Source organism: Scyliorhinus canicula, chromosome 12 (assembly GCF_902713615.1).
Source record: "Scyliorhinus canicula chromosome 12, sScyCan1.1, whole genome shotgun sequence".
Lineage (NCBI taxonomy): Eukaryota > Metazoa > Chordata > Chondrichthyes > Carcharhiniformes > Scyliorhinidae > Scyliorhinus > Scyliorhinus canicula.
In genome coordinates, this window is record NC_052157.1 from 156029068 (window position 1) to 156050498 (window position 21431).

General features: G+C 50.2%; 1 protein-coding gene, 2 non-coding genes and 2 pseudogenes across 8 annotated transcripts in view; all 5 read left to right on the plus strand.

The window, feature by feature from the left end:
* Positions 1 to 1011: 1011 nt before the first annotated feature.
* Positions 1012 to 21431, plus strand: part of LOC119975096 — a 207652-nt gene continuing 187232 nt past the window's right edge. For 4 of the 6 annotated variants that reach the window (XR_005462651.1, XM_038814615.1, XM_038814618.1 and 1 more), the window contains exons 1-2: positions 1013 to 1156; positions 6075 to 6211. Coding sequence is in view for 4 of the 6 variants with exons in the window: in XM_038814615.1 (XP_038670543.1) it covers positions 6076 to 6211 (136 nt within the window). In the remaining 2 variants the exon portion in view is untranslated. Of the gene's footprint in view, positions 1157 to 5844; positions 5971 to 6074; positions 6212 to 21431 lie in introns of all 6 variants that reach the window. The other 2 variants (XM_038814616.1, XR_005462652.1) reach the window with 2 other exon arrangements.
* Positions 15599 to 15670, plus strand: trnah-gug. Its single transcript has one exon. It is a non-coding gene; the product is annotated as a tRNA-His (tRNA).
* Positions 19410 to 19481, plus strand: trnah-gug. The gene has a single exon. It is a non-coding gene; the product is annotated as a tRNA-His (tRNA).
* On the plus strand, positions 20585 to 20692 carry LOC119975287 (annotated as a pseudogene).
* LOC119975286 lies at positions 21143 to 21323 on the plus strand (annotated as a pseudogene).

A 21431-nucleotide genomic window follows, 5' to 3' on the forward strand; every position in this document is an offset into this window, starting at 1 on the left:
TGGGGGAGCCGCATGGGGCAGTGCCGGAGACAGCCACAGGGGGCAGTGCTGGGGGAGCTGCAGGGGGCAGTGCTGGAGACAGCCACAGGGGCCAGTGCCGGAGACAGCCACAAGGGGCAGTGGTGGGGGAGCCGCGGGGGCAGTGCCGGAGACAGCCACAGGGGGCAGTACCGGGGGAGCCGCAGGGGGAACTGCTGGGGGCAGCTACATGGGACAGTGCCGGGGAAGATGCAGGGGGCAGTGCCGGAGACAGCCACAGGGGGCAGTGCTGGGGAAGCCGCAGGGGGCAGTGCCGGAGACAGCCACAGAGGGCAGTGCCGGGGGAGACGCAGGGGGCAGTGCCGGAGACAGCCACAGGGGGCAGTGCCGGGGGAGCTGTAGGGGGCAGTGCCGGAGACAGCCACAGGGGGCAGTGCAGGGGGACCGCAGGGGGCAGTGCCGGAGACAGCCGCAGGGCGCAGTGCCGGAGACAGCCACAGGGGGCAGTGCCGGAGACAGCCACAAGGGGCAGTGGTGGGGGAGCCGCAGGGGGCAGTGCCGGAGACAGCCACAGGGGGCAGTACCAGGGGAGCCGCAGGGGGAACTGCTGGGGGCATCTACAGGGGGCAGTGCCGGGGAAGATGCAGGGGGCAGTGCCGGAGACAGCCACAGGGGCCAGTGCTGGAGACAGCCGCAGGGCGCAGTGCCGGAGACAGCCACAGGGGGCAGTGCCGGAGACAGCCACAAGGGGCAGTGGTGGGGGAGCCGCAGGGGGCAGTGCCGGAGACAGCCACAGGGGGCAGTGTCGGGGGAGACGCAGGGGGCAGTGCCGGAGACAGCCACAGGGGGCAGTGCTGGGGGAGCCGCAGGGGGCAGTGCTGGAGACAGCCACAGGTGGCAGTGCCGGGGGAGACGCAGGGGGCAGTGCCGGAGACAGTCACAGGAGGCAGTGCTGGCGGAGCCGCAGGGGGCAGTGCTGGAGACAGCCACAGGGGGCAGTGTCGGGGGAGCCGTAGAGCAGAGCCAGCTCGCGCGTTTTCTGCTGCCTTCTCAGAGCCGTCGGCCCGGGGCCGCGTGTCTCCTCCTGGCTTCGACGCCAAATGCTACACAAAAACAATCGGTGACATTAAGATAGAGATACTGAAATTGTGGCCGGGTGGTAAAGCGAGGAAAGGAGGTAAAACCAATCATCAATCCATCAAAATTATTAAACTGGATTATTTAAGGTCAAAACCTTCCTCCAGCCGCGGATCTCCGACTGACAGTTGGAGACGATTCAAAATGGCGGCGGTGCTGGGGGGGGGGGGGGGGGTGTTAGACACAGACGGAGGGGAGGTGGGCAGAGAGAGAGAGTCATTGGTGTGGAAGAGAGGGGCAAAGAAAACATTGGGGAGGGGGGTCGTGAGAGGAAGAGATGGGGGGCTGTGAATGAAAATTGAGTGTAAGTGAGAGAGAGAGATCCTGGAGGGGGGGGGAGAGACCCTGAGGGGCGGAGAGATCCTGGGGAGGGGGAGAGAGACCCTGGGTGTGGGGACCCTGGGGGGGGGGGGAGAGAGAGACCCTGGGGGGCGGAGAGATCCTGGGGAGGGGGAGAGACCCTGGGGTGGGGGAGAGACTCTTGGCTGGGTTGTGGGGGTGAGACCCCCTTGGGGGGGGGGGGGGAAGAGAGGCCCTTGGGGTGGGGTGAGGGAGAGAGTGACCCGTAGGGGGGGGGAGAGAGACTCTTGGGGTGTGTGTGGGTGAGAGAGACCCTTGGGGTGGGGTGAGTGAGAGAGTGACCCATGGGGTGGGGAGAGAGAGACTCTTGGGGACAAGGAGATAGACCCTAGTCCAGGCAATGGCAACCTGGGGAGTGGGTGGGCTCTCCAGTCAAGGGTCAGAGTGCCAAGATCCCTGAGGTAGGAATGATGAGGATAGAGGAGATAACCCGGGATGACACAATGCTCCCACTGTGGGGCAGAGGGTGGGGGAATAATTTTAAACCATTGTCATTCACCCCTTTGGAGGGCCTTAGTAGTTTTAGGATTGCAGACAATTTGCATCTGTCTCGGGCTGTTGACACTCAGCTGGATCAGGGTGCTCTGCTGATTTGGGATTTCCCCCTCAATGAGGGTACCGGTTTCAAGAGCAGGTTCACAGCATTGAAACTAATAAGCATTTATCAACACCGAGCATTGCGTTATCAGGGATCTGAGCCAGAGCCCTTCTACTCTGCATAATGCTATTCAAACCCCCTCAGTACAGAATCATAGAAAGGTTAAAACACCAAGGGAGGTCATTCGGCCCTTTAAGTCTATGAAGTTTGAAAAATTAAAACCAATGCATCACTGGCCACTTCTTTTAAGACACTCGGATTAATTCCATCAGGACCAATGGATTTATCAGTTCACCATTCTTTTTTTAAATTTAGAGTACCCAATTCATTTTTTCCAATTAAGGGGCAATTTAACGTGGCCAATCCAGCTACCCTGCACATCTTTGGGTTGTGGGGGCGAAACCCACGCAAACACAGGGAGAATGTGCAAATTCCAAACGGACAGTGACCCAGAGCCGGGATCGAACCTGGGACCTCGGCGCCGTGAGGCAGCAGTGCTAATCACTGTGCCACCGTGCTGCCCTCAGACCACCATTCTAACAATCTCTCTGCCAAGTACCAATTCTCTGCTGATTGTAATTTTTCTGAATAACTCCCTTTCGATTCCTGATTTAGAGCCACTTCTGGGATGTTACAATTATCCTCTCGAGTGAAGGCTGATGCACAATACTGGTTCAATTTTCTGTCACCTCCTTATTTTCTATTACTATTTCCCCAGACTCACTTTCTATAGGACCAATGGTCACTTTGTTAACTCTTCTTTTTAAATATCTATCGAAACTCTTACTCTGTCTTTAAATTTTTGTAAAATATATTTATTAGAACATCACATATTTTGAAACAGACGCACGGTGGCGCAGTAGTTAGCACTCCTGCTCTGGGTCACTGTGTGGAGTTTGCACATTCTCCATGTGCCTGCGTGGGTTTCACCCTCACAACCCAAAGATGTGCAGGTTAGGTGGATTGGTCATGCTAAATTGCCCCTTAATTGGAAAATAATAATATCATACCGTGGGCAGCACGGTAGCATGGTGGCTAGCATAAATGCTTCACAGTTCCAGGGTCCCAGGTTCAATTCCCGGCTGGGTCACTGTCTGTGCGGAGTCTGCACGTCCTCCCCGTGTGTGCGTGGGTTTCCTCCGGGTGCTCCGGTTTCCTCCCACAGTCCAAAGATGTGCGGGTTAGGTGGATTGGCCAGGCTAAATTGCCCTTAGTGTCAAAGTAAGGTTAATTGGGGGGGGGGGGGGGTAACTGGTATAGGGTGGATACGTTAGGCTTGAGTGGGGTGATCATTGCTCGGCACAACATCAAGGGCCTGTTCTGTGCTGTACTGTTCTATGTTCTATACATAGGGAGAGCGGTAAAAAGGGCTCAATATACATGGGCACAAAATGGAATAGATCATCACAACTGGCTCGGTAAAATCATTGGGTAAAACTGATTATTCCCGTGACCCCACCAGAAGTCAAGGGAAGAACCGGGTAAAGTCATAAAAACTTGACATGACAGGTCGGTGCACATCCTCCTACGCTGCACTGCTCACGGCTAGATCAGGTGCACACCAACACACAAACCCCTCAGCTCCAGGAGCACCACAGGCATCAGCAACCTGACAAAGGCATCTCTCTCAGATATCAGGCCCAACTGCACTCATGCAAAATCCAAGAGCGGTACTTCATACCCAGCACTACAAAAAAAAAAAGAACGTCCACGAGAACTCCAGCTCTTAAGGTTTGATCCCAGCCCTGGGTCACTATCCATGCGGCGTTTGCACATTTTCCCCATGTCTGTGTGGGTCTCACCCCCACAATCCAAAGATGTGCAGTGTAGGTGAATAGGCCACGCTAAGTTGCCCCTTAATTAGAAAAAAAAAAGAGAGAAAAGATTAGAACTTCCAGAACCAACCCTCGAGATAATAAGAGTTCAGGACCCAGCCCAGGTCCTGACTCATCACAGCACTCATGGGACCATAAACCCAAGGAACACTCAACCGAGAAAGGGTGGCCGTCAAGACGTCCCCCCACCCACCAACCGGGAACCAGACAACCCACTCCACCAACCAGGAGAAAAGGCAACACCACTATAAATATTCAAACTGGACCCAATCCGACATGACCACTGAAGCCCAGCTGGCTTCAACATGGCCAGGATTGAACTTTGTCTCCAAGTAGCTCAGGAAAAGCAAGGGCAAAGTGAGAGGTACGTGGAGACCTCAGCCTCCAAGACATCCCAGAAGAGAAAACAAGAAAAAGCAAGAACCATAAGAGCTAACCATTAGCACTCTGTGCCCTTGGTTTCTGTGGCTATTAGCACCCCATCTCCCTGGATTTCTGTGGCTATGACTCGTCTTTCATTCTCACTCCACAGTATAAATATTCCCCATATTCTCTGACTGTTAGCTTTGACAAAGAGTCATTGGACTTGAAACGTTAACTCTGTTCTCTCCCTACAGATGCTGCCAGACCTGCTGAGATTTTCCAGCATTTTCTCTTTTGTTTCAGATTCCAGCATCCACAGTAATTTGCTTTTATAAGAGCTAATCACATGGATAACAGGGAGACAGCATCCAACCCAAACCCCACACTTTTCAGGCAATTGCCTGACCTATGCCAACGAAGGGGAGAGCCAACCACCCAGTCGACAAGGGGGCATCTCACCTACCCCTGGGAAAAAGAGCCCATCCAAGTATCCAGACACCCAGGTGAGGGAGGGGGACAAACCCAGGCCAGCAAATCCCTCCTTCCCTGAAGGCACTCCTAGGGGAGGGCACCCCCGATCCCCTGGGACAACAGGATACCAACTAGGGCGCCGAACCTGGCCTAGTTCAGCACCGTCCTAATGCAAAAATGCAAAGGAAATGATGTCCCCAGAACTTCTCACAACCCTAAACCTATATCCCACCTATCCAACCCCATCTAGGGCAAGGTACCACTTCCACTCGCACAAGGAGAGAAAGGGTAACACTCCAGCCCTAGCCAGGAGGGAACCCCAATCCAGAACAAGAAGAACCATCAAGACATCTACTTGACGTCCTGGGATGGAAGTCTGGTCCTCGTCATCCCCCCCCCCCCCCCCCCCCCCCCCCCCCCCAAAAAACCACCACCACCACCCATTTCTAAATATTTCCCCAGCACTGAATTAAACTGATTGGCCTGCAGTTGCTGGGCTTAATTACAACCTTTATTGTAAGAAGTCTTACAACACCTGAGGAAGGAGCAGTGCTCCGAAAGCTGGTGTTTGAAACAAACATGTTGGACTTTAACCTGGTGTTGTAAGTCTTCTTACTGTGCTCATCCCAGTCCTGATTATGGCTCGGCACAACATCGAGGGCCGAAGGGCCTGTTCTGTGCTGTACTGTTCTATCTATCTATCTATCAATGCCGGCATATCCACACCTTTATTTATGACATATGAAAAAAGGAAAGGAAATAAAAAGAATAAAGAAGACAGGGTTTTATTTCAACAGTGTCTCTCACAATCACATAATGTCCCAAAGTGCTTTACAGTGTTGTAAATGTAGGGAATATGACAGTCAATTTGTGGATGATTTCTCACAAACAACAATATGATAATGACAGGGCCCAGACCTGTTTATTGATATTTGGTTCCTTTCTACTTCTTGCTGTTGTGTTAAAGTTCTGTTATACGTGAAACATCGAGGAACAGGAATTTAGCACCTTGGGCATTTAGCCCCTTAAATCTGTTCCCCCATTCACAGTAACTTAATTGAAGCCTACTCGTGACAATAAGCAATTTTCATTTCATTTCAGTGAGATCATGGCTCATCTGTGACAGAATAACCCTCTGCCCCATAACAGCTTGAGTTTCAAATGTCTGTACCACAGGAACATGTGTCACTGATCTACTGTCAATATTAAATACATTTATAAAACAAGGTGCAGTGTTTTTTCTACACTTTCATATAAGAATTTGAGATTTCAGGCATTGACCGTGAATTAACTTTATATTGAGTTCCTGCTTTTTATTTGACTTCTCTTAGGATGTCTCACCTGGTACCGCTCCCTGTGCCCTGCCCCATACAACTTGGTACAGTGAAAGCTGATACATCAGGGTCGCAGTTACATCAATTTGTTAGAGAGGGAAACCACACCAAAGTGAAAAAAGTCCTAAAGAAAGGTGGGAATCTTGCATTTGAGGATTCTGTATTAAGGTTAGGCTTGGACTTTGGATTTACTGTATAACTTTAGTGATTTTATTATTTCTATTAAGAAAGACATGGACTTAGTATTATGCTGTCTCTGTAAATATCTTCATATATCCCCACACATAACAGCGCTGAACAATTTGCATATGAAACAGTGATCATGGAATGATAAAATACTACATCGCAAAAAAGGGTTGTTTGCCCATAAAGTTTGCATGATTGTTATTCTCCCGTTGGACAACCTGGTCTGAAGTCACATTCCTACTCCCTGACCACAACCGTTAATTTTTCTCCTTTTCAAGCCGGAAAACTAGTTTTCTTTTTAAGTAAATCATGGACTGTGCTTCCCCACAAGTATAGATGATGCAAAATAGAACTTGATAATTTTTGTCAGGGACTCATTTGCAACATTTTAAACAATCTAGCTTCTCTAATCATTTGATTGCTAAGTCAGTTGAATTAAACTAAACAGACCCATAAATTTGTTGATTTAATTCTGATTTGATCTGAATGCAATAGGGAGTATACAATTGAGGGCAGCACGGTAGCATGGTGGTTAGCATAAATGCTTCACAGCTCCAGCGTCCCAGGTTCGATTCCCGGCTGGGTCACTGTCTGTGCAGAGTCTGCACGTCCTCCCCGTGTGTGCGTGGGTTTCCTCCGGGTGCTCCGGTTTCCTCCCACAGTCCAAAGATGTGCGGGTTAGGTGGATTGGCCATGCTAAATTGCCTGTAGTGTCCTAATAGTAAGGTTAAGGGGGGGAGTTGTTGGGTTGCGGGTATAGGGTGGATACGTGGGTTTGAGTTGGGTGATCATTGCTCGGCACAACACCGAGGGCCGAAGGGCCTGTTCTGTGCTGTACTGTTCTATGTTCTATGACCGTAACACCCTGGGGAGGGGGCGTTTCAGTCAGAATCCCCGCTGTTGACTGCTATCTTGCTTGGAAGCAGCAAATTGCTTGCAGACATTTCCATTAAGATGCTTCTGTTCGCATCAGAAACTAACATCCATATTCTACCAACATTGTTTTATGAATGTGGCTAATAATGTAATGTTGATTGAGGGCTAGATATTGGCCAGGACGCCAGGGATAGCTTTCCTGCTCTTCTTTGAAATGTAGTACCATGGCATCTTTTACCTCCACCTGAACAGGTAGCTGGAAACTCGGTTTAACATCTCATCATAAACAGCCCCCAACAATGCCATGCTCCTTTGAGTACTGCACTGAAGTGGCATACTTGATTTTATATGCTGAGACTTTAACCCAAACCTTGTGGTTCAGAGGCAAGAGTACTACCAACTGAGCCACACCTGACGAGGAAGAAGGGTTTTGAGAAGGACCATGGGGATTAGGTGGCTAAAGATAACGCTGTGAAAGATGAGAACAAGGGTGTGGATGAATAAATGGCAGAGAAGCACACAGATAATTCAGGAATACAATGGGTTGGCGGGGGTTGGTTTGGTTGTAGTGCAGGAGGAGATTACATGGATATGGAAAGGTGAGGGCATGGAGGATTTAAACATAAAGATGAGAATTTTAAATGGGTGGAATTGAAGCCAATGTGTGAAAATGTGAAATTGTCAAATTGGGAGGTGCCGGAATAATTTGGGGCTGCAATAATTCCGCTTATCTAGATAGTATTTATGGGCTTTGAAAGTACAGCCACAAATGATCCCATCACCTCTCAACCTCAATAAGTGATAATTAATAATAATAATCTTTATTAGTGTCACAAGTAGGACTGAAGTTACTGTGAAAATCTCCTGGTAACCACAGTGCTGCACCTGCTTGGGTGCACTGAGGGAGAATTCAGAATGTCCAATTCACCTAACAGCACGTCTTTTAGGACTTGTGGGAGGAAACCAGAGCACCCTGAGGAAACCCATACAGACACGGGGAGAACGCATGGACTCCGCACAGCGATCCAAGCTAGGAATCGAACCTGGGTCCCTGGCGCTGTGAAGCAACAATGCTAACCACTGTGGTACCGTGTTACCTCTGTGCTACTGTGGAAGGTGAGCTTTACCTCACCCACAGTCAAAAATAAAATCGAAGGGCAGCATGGTGGCCTAGTGGTTAGCACAGCCGCCTCGCGGCACTGAGGTCCCAGGTTCGATCCCGGCTCTGGGTCACTGACCGTGTGGAGTTTGCACATTGTCTGCGTGGGTTTCGCCCCCACAACCCAAAAATGTGCAGAGTAGGTGGATTGGCCATGCTAAATTGCCCCTTAATAGAAAAAATAATTGGGTAATCTAAATTTTTTTTTTAAATCGATCTGTATACATACAAAATAAACTGAGTGTCTCTTTTGAGTCAGTTTCACAGCCAGTAATAAACATATGACTTGGAATCTGAGGCTAGGCTGTGTGAGTTCAACTTGTTAATCAGCATCACATTGCCATGTTACAGATGGAGTAACTGATTTTATTTATTTGCTGGCCTTTCTCAGAATGAAATGTATGTGCTGATAACCATTATTCGCACCATTTCTTGTAATATATATGATATATTTAAGTAGTTATACTATTGTAACATAACTAAACATCAGTGAAACAAATTCATTCAGTCACAATAACAGCAGCATCAGCAGACACTGATGTTAATACAGCACTTGTTTGTTTTCAGAGAACACAGCAGAAGGGTATTAAGTCTTACAACACCAGGTTAAAGTCCAACAGTTTGTTTCAAACACGATCTTTCGGAGCACTGCTCCTTCCTCAGGTGTTTGAAACAAACCTGTTGGACTTTAACTTGGTGTTGTAAGACTTCTTACTGTGCTCACCCCAGTCCAACGCTGGCATCTCCACATCACAGCAGAAGGGGTAAATCTATCACCCACTGAGTTTCTGAAATATGGGGCGCGATTCTCCGCACCCGCGAAAAATCGCGAAGTTGGCCGTTAAAACGGGCGCGTTTGACGACGGTCGGGAAGGGTCCATTTCCCGACGTATTCACGTCCGGGAAATGGGCTAGGTACGCGGCCGCGTCAATCCCATGCGCGATGACGACGGAACGCGATGACGATACGACCACGCCCACGTGACGCCGCCAAAGCCGTAAAAAGGCGCGGGCGAGCACAGAATCAGTCGGCCATGATGTCGGAGCTCAGGAGAGCTGCCCCTCGGTTTGTTGAGGCCGATGTCGAGACGCTGCTCGATGCCGTCGAGCAGAGGAGGGGCATCATCTGCTAGAGGGCATCGCCAACCTGCCAGCGCTGTGCGCCAGGCCTGGCGTGAGGTGGCTGCTGCCGTTAGTGCTGTGGGGCAGACCCCTCGCTCAGCAGAGCAATGCAGAAAAAAGATGCACGACCTCACCAAGGCTGCCAGGGTAAGTGCCAAGAGGGTGCCCCCGGTCACAACCATCCCTCCCCCCTTAACTTAATCACCCACCTCCCCCCCTGGCACGGGGGGTGGAGGGGGATTGGGGCAGAGTTAGTTGAGGGTGGTTCACAAATTTGTCACAGACCCAGCGCTCTGGCCCCCGTGGAGAGATGCAATGGTCTTATGACAACTTGACCCCCAAACTGTGCCAGTATCTGAACGGACTGCTGATACCTGCCATATTGTAATGATCTACCTATGCCCCCTCCCCCAACAGGCTAAGACTGCTCACAACACCCGTGAGCGGCACCAGACTGGAGGAGGTTCGCCCAACCTGCACCCCCTCACCACGTTTGAGCAGAGGGCACTGGACCTTGTTGGGGGGTCTGGCACCCGGGAGGTCGTGCTATGCGAGGTTGGCGGAGCTGCAACAAGTGAGACAACCCTCCATGACAAACACCCCCCCCCCCCCCCCCCCCCCCCCCCACATCCTCTGTCCCTTCACACACCCTGCCCACTTGGACACCTCCCCCATCCTCTGTCCCTTCACACCCTGCCCACTGAGACCGTCCAGCGCCCGGCCGAGCGAATCTAAATAAGCCGTTTCATTCTCTTCCCTAGGACGTGATGCTGAACGACCAGGGCCGTCTGCCTCCAGGCGGAGACACGCATCTGGCCCCACCTCACCCAGGGCTGCACAACATTCGGTGCCCGATGGGAGTCCCATCCTCCCCAACAGAATCTGTGGAGCAGGACGCCCAGAGGGCAGCGACAGAGCAGGAAACAGAAATGGACCGCCAACGCCCTGCGGCCTCTCACCTGGACGATGACACAGAGGAGGCGTCAACCCAAGACGACCTCGAGCTTGCGGCACTGCTATCTCCCACACCATCCACCATCCCAGAGACACTCACCCCGGCTGGCCTAATTAGTGATGAGGCTCCTGGGTCACAGTCTGGTTCGCACATCACAGCTGAGCAGGTACAGCAGGTGGAGGTCGGAGCAGACGAGGGCCCGGACTGGCGGAGGCCAGGCCAGGCCCAGCATGCAGCTGGCTCCCAGACGTTTTCTGAGTTCCTGGAGTTTCTCAACCCACCCGCACAGCCGATGCCTCATGATACCCAGGGAAACAATGACGGGATGAGGGCTGTCTTCCAGACTCTGCAGACGCTGTTAGAGGAGTCGATCCGCGTCCACGAGCAGGGAGTGGTGCCGCTCATGGCAGCGACCCAGTCCGACACCGCACGGATGGCATCCGCGGTGGAGGCAATGGGTCAGGTTATGCAAGGCGTTGGGATTAATGTGCACACGTCATCCTCTGCCCTGGACAGGGTTGCCCTCTCACAGGCAGCAATGTGCCAGAGCCAAAACGACATTGCCGGCGCCCTGCGGGCCTTGGCCCAGTCTCACCAGGTCATGGCCCAGTCGCAGCAGTCAGTTGCCGAGAGCATCAACCGCCTGACACATGTGCTGGATGGCGTCGTGCACTCACAGGTTGAGGTCGCACAGTCCCTGGCGGGAATGTCTAACTCCCTGGACTCCGTGTCTGCAAACGTTCGGATCCTGGTGGATACCGTCGCAGGCCTCCAGGACTGGCAGCGCCAGGTGTTGGTGGCACGACGGGGCACCTCCCCGCTCGCACCTCTGTCCCAAAGTGAGGCCCGGGGGCCACCGGGCGGCTCCCTGAGGGAGGAGGAGGTTTCGGGGCCTGTCCCATTAAGTTCATCACGGGACGTCCCGGAATTCTCGGCCTCCCCCCGTCCCATCCCTGGTGCATCGGGTGGGCAGCAGGCAGAGCAGGGTGGCACAACGTCATCCGAGACGCCCGCAGAGCAGCCTGGCCCATCAAGGCCGGGTCGCCCCAGGAAACGCTTGGCCAAGGAGAAACGAGTCGAAGGGGGCGATTCGCAGCAGTCCTCCTCCATTCCTGCTGTTGTATCTGGGGACTCATGTAGACGTAGTGGTAGGGCCCGTAAGGCAACAAAGTGAGACACAGAGTAAGTTGGCACGGGTGAAGGGCACAGTTTAGTTGTAGGGGCTAGGGCACCTGTAAATTATTGTTAACATTAAACGCACTGTTCCACCTTACTTGTAAAACCGTGTGATTGTTCCACAGCCACAGGAATCGTGATGGTGACCGAGTGTCGCTGGGGTTGACGAGCGGTGAAACTTCGGTGCCGGGTGTGCAGTCTCTGCCCCGACCCCACCCCCTCCCACAGCTAGCCCACGCGGGCACGTGATGGAGTGTCCGTGACGAACTCAGCGGCCACCAAGGTGGATGGTTCAGCTATTGCCATGGGTCAGACTCTCTCTAACGATTCTGAGCTCACAGCTCTTCGCAGAGCGGGCTGTCATCATTCCACATGGCACTGATCACACCCGCTGACACAGCCATCAATGTTGTGCCATACCGTCTGGACCCAGTGGTAAGGGTGATGTCGAAGTGGAGCAGTGTACACTGAGAGGAGGTTGGGGGGGGGGGGGGGGGGGGGGGGCGCGGTTGTGGTGGTGGCATTTGTGTGTTGACCCTCTGCACGACTAGCGATGCAGGTGGTGGTTTGGTGTTCAGCGGGGACGTCACATGCGACGCGTGAACCGTGCTGCCACCAAGGCGTCGCGTGCCCGCCGTCCTCGCCGGGTCCGTCGTGCCGCCTCCTGGACATCACCAGCACCTGGGTCGTCACCTGGGTCGTGTCTGCGTGCTGCGCCCGCCACTCCACAAGCCTCCTCCTCCTCCTCCTCCTCCTGCTCCTCCTCCCTCTCCTCCTCCTCCTCCTCCTCCCTCTCCTCCTCCTCCTCCTCCTCTGTGCTGGCACCACTGCCACTGGCTTCTCCCTCCACCTCCTGCAGCAGGTCATTTCCCCTCTGCATTGCGATGTTGTGCAGCGCACAGCAGACCACAACAATGCAAGCGACCCTGTCGGGCTGGTACTGCAGGGCCCCTCCGGAGCGGTCCAGGCACCTGAATCTCATCTTCAGGAGGCCAAGGCAGCGCTCCACCACACCCCTGGTTGCTGCATGGGCCTCGTTGTATCGGGTTTCCGCATTGGTCTGAGGCCTCCGTATAGGCGTCATCAGCCAAGACCTCAGCGGATAACCCCTGTCGCCTAGCAACCAGCCCCTCAGCCGGGGGGGACGTCCCTCAAACATCGCAGGGATGAACGACTGCGCCAGTATGTAGGAGTCATGCACACTCCCTGGGAACCTTGCAGAGACATTCATGATCCTCATGTGGGGGTAGCATACCACCTGAATATTCATGGAGTATGTCCCCCTCCTGTTTGTGAACACGTCCCTGTCCCCTGCAGGCGGGCGCATGGGGACGTGAACACAATCGATTGCCCCCTGCACCATCGGTATCCCGGCCACTCTGGCAAATCCACGAGCTCGTGAGTCTTGAGTTGCTCGGTCCTCGGGAAAGGTGATGTAGAGGTCCGCGATGGCATAGAGGGCGTTGGTCACATCCCGGATGCACCTGTGCACCGATGACTGGGAGATCCCGGAGAGGTCCCCGCTCGGAGACTGGAAGGAGCTGGTCGCATAGAAGTTAAGAGCGACCGTCACCGTGATGGCAACAGGGATTGCGTGTCCTCCCCCCGTTCCACGTGGCGCGAGGTGCGCCACGAGGTGACAGATATGTATCACCGTCCGCCTACTCAGCCGGAGTCTCCTCCTGCAGGTGATGTCCGTCATTGTTAGGAAAGAGACCCGGACACGGTACACCCTCAGCCTTGGTCGTCGCCTTTGGCACCGTGGCTGCACCCTCACTCTCTCCTCTTCCTCCTCCTCCTCCCCATGCTGCTCGACGACTGGCAACTCCTCGGCCCTTCCCTCTGCTGCTGCAGCTGTCCCTGCATCCACTGCGGGTTGTGGGTGTGGATGCTGCTGCATCGCCAAATGCAGTGCAGCGGCCCCAACCACTGCGCAGAACATAGCCGTTCTGTCCACAGACATTGTGCTAACCTACAGAAGGGTGGGGGGGGGCAGAGAAACGGGACATGTTAGACGGGAGGTTAGTCGACACCTCGGCAGCCGCCTGCCACGGGATACCTGTGTGTCCCGGTGGCCTGGACGCGCTGCTGACACGCGTGCAGCCTAACCCCTGGTCACTTTCTGCATCCAACGGGCAGTTAACTATGTCCTCCTCACCGGTGCGTCAGTAGCCTGTGGCCGTAAGCCACAGGGCAAACAGCGGCCTTGTCCTTGTGACCGGCACGCCATGGCATGGTGGCAGACATTTTGTTACGGGGTTGGACGGGTCACTAGCTCACTCTCTCCCTAACACCCCCCCCCACTCCCACTCCCCCCTCCATCTCCCCCCTCCGTCTCCCCCACTCGCCCCTCCATCTCCCCCACTCCCCCCTCCATCTCCCCCACTCCCCCCTCCGTCTCCCCCACTCCCCCCTCCGTCTCCCCCACTCCCCCCTCCATCTCCTCCACTCCTCCCCGCTCTGGACCCCCCTCAAGTTCTCAAGGATGCCTTCCCCGTTGTGGCCAGACTCCAGCAGTGCGCTGAGCGGTGCGCTCACCTCCTCAAAGCTGTCGTTAGCCAGCACGACTGGTTGACGAACTTGAAAAGCAGGTGTGTTGGACGCCGTGTAAACAGTGCGTGATGACGTCGGGACTTCGGCCCTTCCGGGCCGGAGAATAGTGGGGGCCAAAAACTAGCGATTCTGGTCGTGTCGGGGGCGCGTTCGAGGAGTTTGACGGGAATGGCGACTTGGAGTTTGTGCGGGGTTCGGTGAATAGCGGGAGGGCGTCGGACCAGCGTCGCCGTGAAAATTTGCGCCGCCCGCTATTCTCCGACCCGTCGTGAGTGCGGAGAATCGCGCCCATGGAATCATTTATTTAGCCCTTCTCACTCTGATTCAATTAGAATACATAACTTGATTTTTTGAAATATCATGAATTAAGCAACATTGTTCAGTTTGGTCTGAATTTCTAAACATACTTAACATGCAGCATTAGAAGTGTACAGAAAATTGTTTTTGATCATTAAAGTGGCAAAGAGCGGTGCAGGCAACAGGGTCCCAGGTTTGATCCCAGATCAGTACCTAAGTCAAGGCTTCCAATTCAACTGGAGGTTGCTGTGAGCTCAAATGAGTTGTACTGATCATGCTGTGTCGTACGTTGTTCTTATGGTGACTTACAAAGCTGCCAACTGATAACAGAGGAGCAGCGTACTTTTATATAAGTGGATCCTTTCCTTATCCAGCATACAACTTAGCTGCAACTCGTATTTTCCAGTACAGCAGCAGTGATGTGCTCTCTTCTGAATGCCACAACACCCGCAGCACTGCCGCTCTCACCAACCTGATCACAAAAACGTAGCAAATGCTTCCATGTGTGCGCAGGGAATAGCTCAAAAGACGGCAAGATCGAGCAAGGAGAAAATAAGTTATTAAATAGAGATATTATTAAACTAGGTTTTTGACGTTTTTCCGGTTGGTGGGTGACAATTTAAGTAACTTTAGGTGTTTTGAAACATAGTTGAAACGTATCGTTGAAACATCTCAGGACATGTCTTAGTTTTATTCAGCTGAACATTCATGTTCCCAAAGCCATGATTGTGTGTTTGAATGTTCGCAATAGCCTCGTAAAAGGAATGCTTAATTTTGAGGTGCGGCTCCTTCATTAGCGATGACAAGAAACAATTCATTGCTTTTATTTCGAACATGCGGTGCTTTTCTGAGCAGCGAGATCAGCAACGTTGAATCTAAAATGGGTTTGGCTGTGTGCGGGATTACTGCCTTTACCCTGGCGTAACTTTCTGCTGGCCCTTCAAATGTGTCCGGCTGCTTAGTTTACCCGCGTTTCTGTATTTTGGAGCAGCGCTCTGCAAAATGAAAATAATTTCTTATTCATCTCAAGCTAAGGGCCAAAGCAGGAAGTTACAGATAAGATATTTTTGAACCACGTTCAATTTTATTGGTCGTTCGGACGTGTTTAGTGACGTTATCGCTATCACTGGATGAAACTTCCTGTTTGTTCTGTTTGAGGCTGATTTTCAGTCAGGCGTCCAACGGCCCATGTAGCACGCCGTGATCGTATAGTGGTTAGTACTCTGCGTTGTGGCCGCAGCAACCTCGGTTCGAATCCGAGTCACGGCATTGCGGATAAGCAATGACACGGCAATGGGTCTTTGTTTTGGTGCTTAATAAGATTCATTTTATATTAGATAAGGTGTTCAATCAGAAAATGTATTTAAAACATAGTTAATTTAGTACAGGCATAAAAATATGTTTAGGCTTGTTCCAGAATGCAGCGTTTTAATTTCTGCTCCGCTGCAAGACTTTACCCGGTGCTGAGGTCTAGTCCTACACCTACAGTAACCATTATTTATGTCAGAATTGAGCATAGGACTTCAAAGTGGGAGTAAGCCATTCGGCCCCTGGAGCCTGTCCCACCATCTGTTAAGAGCATGGCTGATGTGATTATGGCCTCAACTCCACATTCCCACTACCTTAATAGCTACCTCAATGACCGTACCTTCACTGGGGAAGAGATTCATGATCCACTGAGAGAAAAATGATTCTTCTCATCTCCGTCACGTGGGAGACATTTTAGTACTAAACCGTGTCCCCTTGTTCTAGTCTTTGTCACAAGGGGAAACATCCATTCACCATCCACCCTATCAAGTCCCCATAGGATCTGTTTCATTCTTCTATTTAAACTCCCAATAGATACAGGACCAGCCTATCCAACCCCATCCCAGGTACCAATCAAGTGAGCCTGCTCTCAACTGTTTCTATCCCATTTATGTTGTTTCTTAAATAAGGAAGCATAAACTGTACCCAGTATTCCAGATGGCTCACCAACACCCTGTACAACTGTAGCAAAACATCCCTATTTTTATATTGCAGTAAACAACATGCCATTCACTCATTTTACCTTTCTATGGCTACAGAAGTCTTGGCAGTCAAGCTTAATGTCTTGTTCAAGCAAAAAACACATGTATTGTTGTGCCCAACAAGGTAAAAGTGCTTGTGAAAAAGTAGATACTTTAGTTTTAAAACAAAGTAAATTTTGGAAATTTAATTTGCCACAGGCTGAAGCTCCTGAATCAATTTTCTAATGAACCAGTCTTGAAAATGTGTAACAATCTGGGCCAGTCAATATGTGGAATAGTGTGGCTCATATTCTGCTTCAAGCTGAGATGTTTAGAATCAGTTTTCTATCAGCAGGCCCATAAATAAGAATGGCCCACTTTTGTAGAATTATAGAATGGTTACAGCCCAGAAGAGTGCCATATGAGCAATGAATTATCTCTGTAACGAAAATATTCTAAGTTTGTAATGTTCTCTTTGCTGAAGTGGAGCATCTCAGAGTGTGTCATTTTTTTCCAATTAAGGGGCAATTTAGCATACCGTCTGTGACCCAAGGCCAGAATTGAACCCAGGTCCCTGGAGCTGGGAGGCAGCAGCACTAACCACTGTGCCACTGTGCCACCCATTTGCAATTTCACTCCCCTTGGTGTACATGGCCTTTCCCCATTGAGCCTTGGCTGGCGGCAGCTGCCCCAAGCTTGAGTGCATCCCAGGAGGTCCCGGGTTTTTGCACAACTGAAGAGTTTGAGCGCGAAGGTGATTTTCTTGCAGGAGACGCATGTCCGGGTGATGGATCAGGTTAGGCTGAGGAAGGGATGGGTAGGGCAAGTATTTCACTTGGAGTTTGACTCGAAGTTGAGAATGGTGGCCATTTTGTTGAGCATGAAAACGGTTTGTGCGGCCCAGGGAGGTGCGCAATCCGGGTTTGGGATAGTGAGTGGGGTGTGAGAGGGGACGCATGTGGTGTTAGTCAATGTTTACGTGCCTAACTGGGACGAGGTAGGGTTTGTAAAGAGGGTACTAGGGACGGTTCTGGACTTGGATTCGCACCAGCTGATCATGGGAGAGGATTTTAACTGTGTGATGGAGCCAAAGTTTGACAGGTTGAGCCCCAAGTCAATGGCAGGTTGAGGATGGCGAGAAAGCTGAGAAGGTTTATGGATAGAATGGGGATGGTGGATCTGTGGAGGTTCAGAAACCTGGGAGGGATTACTCCTTTTTCTCGTATGTGTACAAGATGTACTCTAGAATTGATTTTTGCGTGGCGAGTCGGGCGGTGCTGATTGGGGTGGTAGGAGCGGAGTATGCGGGAATTGTGATTTCGGACCATGCGCCGCTTAGCTGGAGGTGAGGTTTAGTTCGGACAGGTGCAGAGGCTGGGGTGAAAGTTGGAGTCGGACCTTCTGGCGTTTTGTGAGAAAGTGAGAGTGGCGATTAGGAACTATATGGAGCTTAATCAGAATGGGGAGGTGTTGGTGACCACGCTCTGGGAAGCTTTGAAGGTGGTGTTCCGAGCTGAGATTATTTTGTTTAAGGCACACGGTTGATAGGATGAGGAGGGAGGAGCATCAGCGGCTGTTAAACAAGGTAGTCGAGGTAGTTAGGAGATATTCGGCGGCCCTCACAAAGGAGTTGCTGGCGGGGAGGAAGAGTTTGCAGGGGCAGTTTGACAGCTTGACGATGGGCAAGGCCGTGGGGCAGCTGCGGAGGCGAGGGGGGTGCAGAAGAGAAGGCAAATTGTATGTTGGCCCACCAGTTGCGGCATCAGGCAGCATCTAGAGATATTTTGCAGATAAGGGTGGAGAAGGGGAAGTTGGTGTCAGAGCAGGAAAAGGTAAATAAAGTGTTCAGGAAGTACTATGAGAAGTTGTATAAGGCCGAGTCGGTGGGGGATATGGGGCAGTTTCGGGATAGGTTGGAGTTCTAACAGCTGGAGGAGAGGACTGTGCCATTCTGCGACACTGGGTTGAGGACAATTCTTTACTGGAAGACCAACAATTTTTGGGCAGTCCAAAGAGCAGCTTTCATTGAGTTAATGATCCTCCAGCTGCAGTTTATGTTTGTCTTGGAGTGCGTCCCTGGGAACCGCCAAACAACATTAACTCCATTTCACTCTCCTAGTATTTTCATTGGCAAGTGGCAATGTGACTAGAGAACATGGATTTAAGAGTTGTGACAAACCAGAGAGGAGATGAGAACTTTTTTCAAGGAGTGAGTTATAATGAACTAGTATGTAGTCCCTGAAGGGCGAGTGGAAGTTGATTCAATAGTAACTTTTATAAGAAAATTAGATAAATAAATTAACTGATGTGTTTCTTCAATCATTCAATTTATTACCAAAATCCAATCATTTCAAAGGTATTATATAAAAAGATATCCTGAGAGTTAATCAACCTCTAATTAAACTGAACCGATTTATTTGTTTAATGTTGGTTTAGTTTATTGAATTAGGTTGTTTTGTTTGGTGTGCAAATTCAATAATCAAGCATAATATTTATTGTACACATCTGTAAATATTGTGTTTAGTAAGTAGTATTTCTGGAATATTGAATTCACTACCTTAGCCAGCTGCTGTGATAATTTGAGGGAACTTTAATATTTACTTATATTTCAATGTTTTTCCTAGCATCCGTTTTATTATAAGATAATGACTGATATTGATTTGATGGATGGATTTGTGATATTCATCAGCCTCCAATATTGAACATTATTCATGTGTGATTGCTGATTGTCTATAGAGCACGGGCGATAGAACCACAAGGCAGAGTATCAAGCACAGGACAGGAGAACAGCCTCCTGCCTGAGGCACAGAAAAAGGTTCTGGCTTTCTCTGTACAGAAACGAAATAAGAGTAGTCATTGGTAACTGGAGGCAAGTAGAGGGAACAGATGCCTGGTCAACATGTTAGGGAAGTGGCTATTGTTGTAATGTGAGACAATGTATCAGTGACATAGCAAGAACGGACATATTGTGTCATTTGACACCAATTTTCAGCCGTGCACATTCATGGCCCATGTAGCACGCCGTGATCGTATAGTGGTTAGTACTCTGCGTTGTGGCCGCAGCAACCTCGGTTCGAATCCGAGTCACGGCATTGCGGATAAGCAATGACACGGCAATGGGTTCTGTTTTATTTTCATGAATACACATTATTAATAATATGATGAACGTCTGTACACAATTTTATTATAGCATTTTAACCAATTCTCTCCCTTTACTCTGGATATGTCAAATGGGAGCGAAGTAATCTTTGAAACACATGCAAAGTAGTGTCAGTGGAGAGAATAACAGTTAATGTATGAGGGGCCTGACTGACCTGCTGTCTGTTCCCTGCATCTCATGCTTTAAATAAATCTTAAAATACAAGTTCTATTTGTTAATGTTTAAAGCAACAATAGTTATGGAATATGTGTTGCAGGCTGGCCCGACACTGAGCTTTATAAAGAGCTTTATAAAGTTCCGTGCTGCCTTAGGTTGACATTATGCTGCGACATGTTTGATCCAGTTCATTAATGTCATTCAGGTAATTTAGTGAATGTCCTCATAATTGGAATACTCAGAATTAAATCTTCATTGAGATATTTTTATTGCGATCTTGCCAGCGGTAGGCGGTCACAATTCCCAAACAGTAATGTGTGGACGCAGCTAACCCCTTGTTGCATCTAGCTTCCAGGAGGCGAGAAAAAGTTGATTAATTTCTTCAATCGTCATGTTGCTAAAAGTGTTACCAACAAGGGAATTTTACACCAATTCCCATCCTTTAGATGGCGTATCGTTAAGTGAGAATAAGAGTTAAGGCGTCAGCTCCTTTTTAATCACATAGTTCACGTGTGATCGAGTGGGGAGAGAGAGAGCACGTAACCGGTGCCGGTCTTCTCCTCACGTTATGCCACCACTGCCGGTTCCCATCAGAAAATACTTTAAATCGTGAATAGGAACTTTCTGAGCTCTATAGTACAGCTCCGCCCCACTCATCCTCAATTCCGATTGCACGAACTGAGTGTTATTCAGATTAGGAATTGAATTTAAATATTATTAGTGCTTGATTCTCCTCTGTTTCACCTATTGTTGAAAACTGTGAATTAGCAGAATAGATTTATTGAAAATTATTTAAATATAGTACAGAAATAAATTACATAGGCGCACTGTGATGTGCATCCCTTTCATTCCCAAGCTAGAGTGTGCCATTAAATAGTTAAGATTATACTCTTAGGGATCATTTCTATAGTTTTTTTTCCCTAGAGAAATGTGTTTCTAGAGTGTTTGGTCTCACAAACCACGAGGAGGATTTATAGCAGGGGTGGGCAAACTTTTCCGTGCAAGGGCCGCATTCAGAAATTCACAATTCACAAAGGGCCGCATAGTATATTAAGTAAAATAATTACTTCACCCGGTTATGATTCTGGGCGCCTCATATAGAACATAGAACAGTACAGCACAGAACAGGCCCTTCGGCCCTCGATGTTGTGCCAAGCAACCCTACTCAAGTCAACGTATCCACCCTATGCCAGTAAGTAACCCAACAGCCCCCCCACCCATTAACCTTTAAAAAAAATAAAAAAAAAAAAAATTTTTTTTTTTTTTTTTTTAAATGACTTGGTGGGCCGCAGAAATACCTTTGGCGGGCCGCATGCGGCCCGCGGGCCGTAGTTTGCCCACCCCTGATTTATAGTGTTCTCTTCTGAGCAGGAAGCATTGATGTGGAGGAGCCAAGGTAAACTGTGGCAAGAACGAGGTCATGATTCACCTGAAGAAGGAGCCGTGCTCCGAAAGCTCGTGTTTGAAACAAACCTGTTGGACTTTAACCTGGTGTTGTAAGACTTCTTACTGAGCAGGAAGCAGGCATTGAGTGTTGCTTTTAGCAGCTGCTCTCTGTCATTGATGAGTGTTCCTTCTCTCGTAGAGAGATGGAGGAAGAGAACACAGTCTGAGTGGTTTGTCTTTAAATTAAGCAAAGTGTAATGTTTGTTTTGCTTCATGTTATAATCCATCAACTATTTGCATTGGTTAAGCCATGTGTTTAGCATGAAGCTGTTTTATCCAT